The 10,263-nt window shown below is 29.8% G+C and overlaps 1 protein-coding gene across 1 annotated transcript; it reads left to right on the top strand.

Moving 5' to 3' along the window:
• The first annotated feature begins 449 nt into the window (after nt 1-449).
• LOC140049151 (uncharacterized) lies at nt 450-9,841 on the top strand. The gene is made up of 18 exons (XM_072093968.1): nt 450-819; nt 924-1,163; nt 1,555-1,689; nt 2,186-2,326; nt 2,636-2,767; nt 3,129-3,272; nt 3,799-4,110; nt 4,706-4,773; nt 5,005-5,242; nt 5,513-5,827; nt 6,070-6,148; nt 6,286-6,829; nt 7,289-7,361; nt 7,657-7,724; nt 8,174-8,428; nt 8,654-8,796; nt 9,021-9,156; nt 9,620-9,841. Exons 1-18 carry the CDS (start codon nt 450-452, stop codon nt 9,692-9,694), a joined length of 3,468 nt encoding a protein of 1,155 aa, XP_071950069.1. The 3' UTR covers nt 9,695-9,841.
• The last annotated feature ends 422 nt before the right edge of the window (nt 9,842-10,263 follow it).

Here is a 10,263-nt window from a genome sequence, read left to right as displayed (position 1 = left end):
TTGAAACTTTTGCAATCGTAAAATAAAATACCCATTGAAGTTGAACAAAAGGCCTAGTATACAATATGTCAGAGTTACATACAAAAACGGATATCAATTATTATTATCAATTTATCCAGTTATCTTCACTTAGAATATTGGATAAAAATAATATAAATTAGATAAAAGTTAAAGGATATTATTAAAATAAAAAAAATGAAAAATAATAATAATTTTCTACCATGTGTTTTCTCGCCCAATTAGATATTCAGTTTTTGTTTGTTGTTCAAAACCACTTTAATAAAAATATTTACATACCAAGTTTATCCATAACAATATTTGTACTTAAAGTATTTATATTTAATAGTATTCATATTTGTATTATACTTTTTTAAGAGTATTAATTATATTTGTATAATAATTCAAACATTATTTATATATCTCTTTGTGAAGATCCATTAGATATAACCATGTATTCTAATACACCATTGACGTCCAGATATAGTGGTAAACGCAGGTTTCGAGGATACGCAATTCAAGAGGACAAAGACATCAGAGATTTATCAGTTGGAATATTGTACAAGAATATTGATGGGAGAGATAAAGTGACTTGGAATGATACTAAGCCTCATAACAATACTGGACAACAACAAGAGAAAAGTATGCCCAATGGTAAAATCTTTAACACAAATAGCAAGATTGAATTCCAAACTTCCATCTACCACACGTTTCTAGGTGTTGCTGACTTACAACCTGATGATAGAGTTGGAGTTTTTTCATTTGAAGCAAAGAAAGGCGAAGTAGTTACAGATTCAGCCATTGTCTTGACATCCGATTCCGGTGAGTAAGTTCAGATAGATCGTAATGGAACCTAATACCATTATTTTAACTATTAAAATTTACTCTTTTTCTAAAACCACATTTTTATCTCTTATTCTTTACAGCTGTAATTAGAATGGAGTACAGAACAATAACAGTCGGTATAGGAGAGTATGTCACTATCAATCTCAGTGAAGGTACTGATCTTGACGATCTACGTTGGAGACATAATTACGGTGAGGAAATAGACCATCTGAGGAGCAATACGTCTGCTGTGATTGAAAACATACGAATGAAAGATGATGAATGTTTTACAGGTGATAGCCCTGATGGTAACCATGGTATCATGAGACTTATTGTTAGAGGTACATTACGTTTATAAAATTATTGATTGCTACAACCTTTCCCATAGAAGAATGGTTATTAATATATGTTTGTTTATATTGTAGAAGGGCTTATTATTGATAATTTTGTAATGCAGTTCTCATCTATAATGTGTATTTTACAAAATAAATTTGACTTCTCAATGTTTTTATCTAAAGTTACTTAACTCAGAAGTTTATTACAATTAGCATCCTCGTTCCTGAAATAATTTATTTTATCCATCACTCACTGTATACTAATTAAAGATATAAGGCCTATTTGTTTATTGGATTTTGTTGTAATCTGTTATAATCTTGAAACCTTTATTTGTCTATTTATACAGTATTATTAGATATCATTTTGGCACTGTTTAATTATTCATATTGTATTTAGCTTGTCCCTCGCCAAAGTGGAATCCTCCAGACTGTGAAATGGACTGTCCCGTATGTTATAATGGCGGAGTATGTGACGATAAGACGGGTGTCTGTATTTGCACAGCAGGATTTAAAGGAACGTCTTGCAAACAAGGTATTGCATTTGCTCCTTAAAAGTACGTAATAATTAATAATTAAAATTTATTTCTTAAGCTTAAATACACAAAATAATGTTGAATTTTGTTTTGATAATATATAATTTGGATGTACGTGTGTATTATTATTATTATTTTTATTATTATTATTAGGGGGTTACCCCGGTGAACTGGTTCACACAATAGCCCCTGTATCAAGGGGATTACCACCTATCTGATAGGACAGTGATTAATTCACTATTGGTAATCCTTGGCCACATTCCCTAAAGACATAAAATAAAAATAAATAAATATTATTATTATTATTATTTAATTATTATTATTATTTAATTATTATCATTAATTAATTATTATTATTATTATTAATCATTATTATTATTTATCATTTAATTATTTAGATTATTTAATAATTCAGATGATTTAGGTCGATTGATTAGCTTATTCCTACGTACGTAGGCCTATATATACTTACCCATTTTATTTGATTTATTAAAGGTTGTGGATATAACGACTGGGGTCGTGACTGCAACTTTGTGTGTTCTGTTGGAGGAAATTGCACAGGAATTGTTTTATCTCCACCTGATCCAGTTGGTTGTACATGCCACAATGGTTTTGGAGGAAATGATTGCAATACAGGTTAACATTTAAATAATATAAATATAGTTTTGCATGCATCAATGCATTTTAAGAGGAAATAATATGTTATAATGGTTACTACTTATTCATTTGTTGTTAATAATTGTAATTCATGATTACAATATTCGTTGATTTTTACGTTGTCATCATCGTATTAATTAAATATAATAGGTGTCTTTATTGTCATTACAAATATGTATCATGTTATTTAAGTTCAGGTATGAATATTTATTAATTTTTGTATTATAATTATCTGTGACATAATTACATAATTGTTGTCTCTGCATTGTATAAAACATCTGTTTATAGTGTGTGACACAGGTTTCTATGGAGCTGATTGCCGGCAAGTTTGTCACTGTGACAGCGAACATTGTGATACAACGAGTGGATGTAGGACTAAGTCAATGTGTTTAGACGGTTACACCGGAGAAGGATGTCTCGGTAGTATTTTGTAGTTACTAAATTATGTATACATTATCTAGTTATAGGCATAATTAACGCTGCATTTACCAGTTATGATTCCAAAAATATCTATACTGAGTGTACCAATATGAACTTGACATGACCTATAAGAATGTATACTATACATATTGACAAACTAAGAAATACTCATGTGGTAGATAATTAACCAGAATTTCTAACACGCGTGGCCTCTTACAAGTCCACCCATTATTTTGCCACAAAATACGAACATCAATGTCTGTCTAAATCTAGACTCCAACAAAGAATGTACTTTATTATAACACAGCATACTTTGATATATATTCACATCACATTGGTTTATTGCTTTGTTACACTACAGTAGAGCATGTGTCATGTTCATCCGGATTCTTTGGTGATTTGTGTAATTTCCAGTGTCACTGCAAAGACTCTGAAAATTGTACTCGAGATGGAAGTTGCGATAGTGGATGCCATGAGGCTTGGGCCGGGCCAAACTGTAGCATAGGTAACACCATACACTGTTATGATACACATTTACTACTAGTATAATATTCATTCTCCGCCGCTGTTGTTCGTTTATGCTATGGACTTTTAATTATTGCAAATTTTCTACCCTTTTTTCATTTTCATTTTCATTTTTTCTTCGCGGTGTATCCACCCACCACGTAGGCAAGTCATACAATAAATACGGTACCGTACAAGACATTTCTATCTGGACACATTGTATAAACTTTCGGTTGTCAAATAATAGTATAAACAAAGCAGCCCTATATTCGATTTATTTCATTTATTTCGATTTTATTTATATTTCTTTTTTTTCTGAATTTTTAAATGAATGTAGGCCTATAGTATTATACTGTATTGCATACAGAAGAAAATGTATTCAGATGTTGTTAAGTAAACACACAATTTAACTTTGAAAATAATAAGTTCGTATAGAATAAATATTTGTCATTATATAGTAATAGGCTAGGTAATTTGTATATTTGAATTTATTTATATTTATTATTCTGTATTTTATTTTGTCTTAGCATTACCATATCGTTCTGAACCGCCAACTATTGTAGAGCAGACAGTAACTACCGTGACGTTTGACGTCACTTGGATTCCTGGTGAAGACTATGGAACAGGAACAATTATAAAACGGACGCTTTTGTATAAGCCAGAATATAATGATACATGGACTTCTGTCTCTTTTCCTATTAAGAATAAATTATTGATAATCGATAACTTAATTCCAAATGCGAAAATAAAATTTAGATTACAATTTTTTAGAATGGTTTATAATAATCAGACAGGTGGACCAAGAAGTAACGTTGGATCCACTAAATTGATTTGTTCAAGTAAGCACTATTTTTCAGGATTACTTGCTATAACCTGATATCTCTATACGCATGCTCAGATCATATTCACCCATAAATTCTAGCCAAATGTCATTTTATTTATTTTTATTTATTATATTGAAATTTGAAAATAGAATAACGCCTACTATAACCGAATGTAATTAATATATATTTTTTCTAGATACCATGTACGTTAATTTTAAATAAAAACCGCCGTTTTAATAGTCATTATCATAATTATACAAAAATCATTTATGGCAAAATTAATTAACCAGGAAAAAGTTAAATTTCACTTTACCTGGAATAACAAACACTTTCCTGATTTTTAAGAGAAAAAAATAATGTAATGAATGTGTATACTTTAAAAATAACATTTCAATCAATTAAAAACAAAAAGCAATCTTACTCGATCAGAAATAAAATACTATACATATCTTCAGTAATAATAATGTGCCCGTAAATATTTTTCTATTACAAATAGGTTTACACTTTATTCTTGCTGTTTTATTTATTTATAATTTATAGGCCTATGTTATTACTTCATTATATTTTTAATTTATTCCTAATGTATTGCAATATGTTTTACTTACTATAGAACCATTGGTAGAACCAGTAACAACAATAAAAACAAGGAAAGATAAAAAAATAATCTTAAAATTAAAGGTATTAGTATCAGCATTCATTTAGTTATGCCAAGTTATGCCAAACCTCCAAATAATTGGATTCAATCATTCAAAGAAACAGTTGGATTAATTAAATACATTTTTTATAAATGTTACATTATTCTCAAAAGTTTTATATTTGTTTTTATTTATTTGTTTGTTTGTTTTTTAATTCAACATGATTATACAATTACGAAATACAGTGTAATTTAATGGTATACTTTATTTTCAGCCTGTATCTAGTGATTATGATCGAATTCAATGTAACTATATTCTTGGATATCAAGTGCAGTATTCGGATGGAGATGGAAATATACAAGGTGTAGTCAATACAACAAACAGTTCTAAACAGGTTGAAATATCAGGATTATCACGTTGTACTGATTATATAATAAACGCTCGAATTGTTAATAATATGGATATTGCTGGTAATTGGGGAGAGGACATATTGATACAAACAGCACCATCAGGTAAGTTAGACTTCGGATGCCAAAATACACTAATTGAGTTACTTAGTTTGTTGAACACTATATGCAAACATGATATATTCAACCCATTATGTTTTTGTTTATACCTATTTATTAATTTCATTAAAAAAAACTTTTTTTAATAAGGGTAAGTCAAAAACAAACAAAAAAATGACAAACAAATATTTTTTATATTTTGTTATATTGATATTGTAAGTTTTAAAGTAAAATGAGCACCTTTGACCTACAAATTCTACTTATATTTGTATATAGAGCCATCGATAGAAAGTAATATATTTGCAAATAGAACACATTTACTGGTGAAATGGAACGCTTCTAAATGTGACATTCCAGACTATCAGGTGACCTACCATTATGAACTGTCAGGTGGTATATTTCGTCAAGGAATTACAATAGAAACAGAAGTTATATTTGGTGACGGAATTGAGCAATGTATAGAATATACATTTACAGTTTTTGCTTCATATCTAAACGTTAATACGACGTCTCAAACAAAGACAATTCTGTTTGGGATTGATTGTAATCCGTCAACTAACAATACTTTTTCAGACAAAAAGAAACTAGAAGGTTAGTGAAATAATCAACACACTTTACTTTTTGGAATTTTCTTATTTTCATTCAGTACGAATAAACCAAAGTCATAAGAATTGGAAAATGTTTTAATATCTAACCGTTCCCACTCGGATTGTTGTTATTTTTTGTTAATTGTACATTGGGTTAAACTTACTTAAAAGAAAACCGGACCCGTTCACATTGAATACCTTATAAAAAGTGTCCATGTTCAAGTACAGTAATATTTTACTTTTTAGGTTACGTAATAGGTGTTGTAATTGGTTCAGTAGTTGTGGCCGTTTTCGTAGTTACTATCACTTTGATAATATTGAAACGGTAAAGTATCAGTCATATAGTTTTTTGCCAATTTTGAAATAACAATTTACTCGGGGTGGCATTGCAAGAAAAAAGGAGAAGAAGAAACTCAAAATAACCATCGACTTAATCGTATTCATTTCTTTGTTTTATTTTAGTTTAAAACAATCAAGCGCGAAAACAGAGGTTACTAAAGCTTCTACTCGTCAACAAGATCTAAACGCAAAAGATAAAAATTACCAAAGTTTGTACAAAAAATATGAACCCAATGAGTTTGAAAGTGTTCAAGCTAGTGGTGCCACATCTTCTGTTGAACCCATATACGCTGAGCCTGAACAGGATCATGTTAATGATGTTGCAAATCTGGAAAAGCAAAGTGAATATAAAAACATTAATTCTAATGTTTCCACGTTTTCTGCTGCTGAACCAGTATACATAGAACCCGAACATAAACAAGATCATGTTAATGATCAAGGTGCATATGAAATGTATATGTCTGCTCTTGTCATTTCTTCTGCTGAGCCCGTATACATAGAACCAATTCCGGAAACAATTCCGGAACAAGAGCCTGTACCAACTCATGCTGTTGATGTCACAGAACTAGATGACAAAGCATACAAACCTATTGAGTTGTCCCAACTTCTTGATTATGTAACGAAACGCCAATCAAGCGTCAGGAACGGTTTCAAGAAAGAATTCGAGGTATGTTATATTTACTACTGATTTATTAATTTAATTAAAATTTATTTTAAACCTTTTTAAAATAACAAGTTTAACAGTAGTAAAAACAAATAAAACTGTAATTATAAATATTATAGAAAAATATAGATGTAGTAGATTAATAATAATCATATAGGCCTACATACAATAGATCAACCTTCCTTCCTCCTCCACCTGTTTTAGGAAAACGTAGCATTTTAGGAAGAGGCTTGGTAGAGAATAATATTATATGGAAATAAAAATATTTATAAATACCAACACTAATAATAATAAATAATACGTTTTTTAAATTTCTTGTCTTGTAAATTACATGTCTTAAATACGAGTATTATTATTGTTTCCATTTCTCCAACCACGATTTCAAATTATTATAAAACGGTAAAATAAAACTAACAAACAATCAATTCGTAAGATAATAGCCTCTCTTTTTTTTCTTTTTAGACCGTAAACAGTTTGCTTCTACGTCATTTGGATGATGACACGTCACGTGCCAGACGACCAGATGTTTTGATCTGTAAGTTTTATACCTTAGTATTAGTATGTTACGATTTGATTATGTTAAATGATAACAATTGATAATGAAACATTTTTTAATTTTCTTTGTCTATACAAATATAAAACAATATTTTTTTTTTAAAGAGGAACGTTTTTAAGCATTATTGTGAAATGCAGTGAAATTAGGCCTACACCATTTTTGTTAATTAAAAGAAGACTTGACTTGAAATTTGCTGAGCCGATGACCAAAATCAAATATAATACTACAATATTAATTACTCAATAATGATTTGTTTTTATTTAATTTAATACAGTAAATAAACGGTGTTTCCAAATAAATGTTGACGCTGGTGAAGAATACATTAACGCTTCACATGCTGAGGTAGGTACCAGGTTGTGGGAAAGCATGTATTGAGGAGAGGATGTCGTTACAACCAGTCTCACAATATGTAATATTAAGTTCTAATATGAAAATGTGAAAAACTCTTTTAAATCTATTAACAATTAAATTGAGCCAGTTTGATATTGGAGTTCTAATATGAACATGTGGAAACTCGTTTAAGTTTGATATTAGAAAATGGCACAATATACTTTGTTATTTTAACATTTCAAATCATCTTGATACATTTAAGAAACACAAAAATGACGTACAGTAGGCATTGTAGGTTTACTCGTAGTAAGATAGACAGAGCGATTTCTTTCGAATAAAATAATTTACAGTATTATACAACGATATAAAAAGACACATGCGCAAGTATCCCCCACATTTTCTCTTTTGTTTTGTATAATCGTGTTTTTTTCAATTAATGTTTAGTTTGTTTTATTCCGAAGCGGTACAGTGATCATCGTGCTTTTATCGTTACTCAGACGCCATCGCATACTAACAATACTATGGATTTCTGGCGTTTAGTGTTTGACTATAGATGTGACGTCACAGTACAGCTAAATGAGATGGAAGATATAACGAGTGCACTGTACCTCCCAAAAAAGATCAATCAGAAACAAACATTTGGTGAATATACAGTCACTGTCAAATCAAATTATCAGAATGAATTTATGAATGAGAGACGAATCGTCTTAGAAAAGGTTAATATTTGTTTTTTTGTAAAGTCAAAGAATAATGCCATATATTATAGATTACTTATCAATGAAATAATTGAAACGAAATAATTATAAGTAATCGTAGTAACCTATTTTAATTTAATAAATGAGATGGTGATTTAAATCAATCGTCTGCTTATTAACCATCATTTCCTGTATCTTCTTACTGTAAATATGGAATTGATTCATTGATTTGTTTTTTTCATTAAGGATGATGGAAAACGACACATTGTTCAGTATGAGGTTAACCAATGGCCAAAAAACGAACCTGTTCCAGAAGTTGATGCATTTGTTAAAATCATTATGAAAATAATGGAACGAGATGATACTTCACCAATCTCTGTTCATTGCATGTAAGTAAAATCAAAAAGTAAAATTAACTGAAATAATTATTTTATATGATAAATGCTTTTCCACTTTGATAAACATGTATTTCTCTTTTTCACAACAAAACAATTTGTTACAGTAACAACTTGGCGTCAAGTTGGTGAAGAGTGAAGGTAATTTCACTCTTCCCTGGTATTTCTATTCTAATACGGCTGTATTGGTTTATTAATACAATGTATTTATGCAATAGGAATGATTTTGGTAGATCTGGATTATTCTGCCTAGTTTATTCAGTAATACAGAAAATGCGAGAAGACAAGATGGTGGATGTATTCCAAACACTTAAAACACTGAGGTCAGCATGTCCTACTGCGGTGAACTCTGAGGTAGTTTCTTTTTATTGCGTCTTATTGTCTCCCTTATCTTTATTGAATTTCTATCATACCAACGATTTTTTTCGTTTAATTTCTTATACATTTTAACAATTACTTTTGTTTAAAATTCTTTGAATGTGTGCTCTCAAACTCAATTAACCCAATGGGTGCTTTAAAGCTGAATCGCCAAAAAGACATTCATTGCAAAACAAAACAAATTGTTTTATGTCGTAAATAAAATAAACCAAAAAACTCTACATCTTATAAAACTAATTCAGAATCAGAAGCTTTTCGAAGTAATCGTCTACAATATCAAACTTTATGTGACAAAATGCGATGTGCCCATATATGGACATGGTGATGTCACATCACTACCATATTTTGGCACATCACACTTTTTTTTCAAACTCTTGACAGATGACAGTGTTCACAGAGCTTTATTTAATAATAATAGTGTTCAATATTGTATTTCTAGGTTCAGTACAGCTATTGCTACGATGCTGCCCTGTGTTATCTGAAAATGTACGAGGAATATGCTAACGTAAAGTAAAATACCACTAAATACAACTGTTAATTCATTTGTTTGTTCATTGAATTGTTTGTTCATCATTCATTGTTCATTTGTTGATAGAGTCTTCTTAAGCTTTCACTTTTGTGACCATCAATTCTTCTTATTGTTTGTTGGGCTTTCTCTGGTTGTAGTCTCTTTCTATTTGTGTTTTTAACTTATTAATTGACTTAGAATTTACTGTAACGGGCAGTAAATTGTTCCATTTTTCGACAATGAAATATGAGAAAACTTTTTTCTGTGCATTGTCTTAGTATGTTGCTTATTTGAAGTTACGGCCTCGTGTTCTATGTTCTTTATTAAATGTTAAGTAATCATTTGAATTTAAATTGTTATAACCATGGACCATTTTGAATAGTTGAATAAGACAAGAACGTTCACGTCTATAGTGTCGAAAGATGCATTGCATTTCTTCTTGTATCATAGCTATGGTCTTTCAATTCTGGAGGTAGTTTAGTTACTCTCTGTTGCTTTTACATATCTATACTCATGGAAAAGATTGCAACGTGTAATGATATTGTATTAACCTTCAGATGGACAGCCCTGTTTAA

The sequence above is a fragment of the Antedon mediterranea genome, chromosome 5 (genome assembly GCF_964355755.1).
Source record: "Antedon mediterranea chromosome 5, ecAntMedi1.1, whole genome shotgun sequence".
NCBI lineage: Eukaryota > Metazoa > Echinodermata > Crinoidea > Comatulida > Antedonidae > Antedon > Antedon mediterranea.
This window is presented reverse-complemented; position numbering and strand designations above follow the sequence as displayed.

Excerpts from the sequence above, each read along its gene's own strand:
- LOC140049151 (XM_072093968.1), top strand. The coding sequence starts at position 450 with ATGTATTCTAATACACCATTGACGTCCAGATATAGTGGTAAACGCAGG. Across the intron at positions 4,774-5,004 it reads AAATAATCTTAAAATTAAAG|CCTGTATCTAGTGATTATGA; the intron begins GTATTAGTATCA and ends CTTTATTTTCAG. Across the intron at positions 7,362-7,656 it reads ACGACCAGATGTTTTGATCT|TAAATAAACGGTGTTTCCAA; the intron begins GTAAGTTTTATA and ends AATTTAATACAG.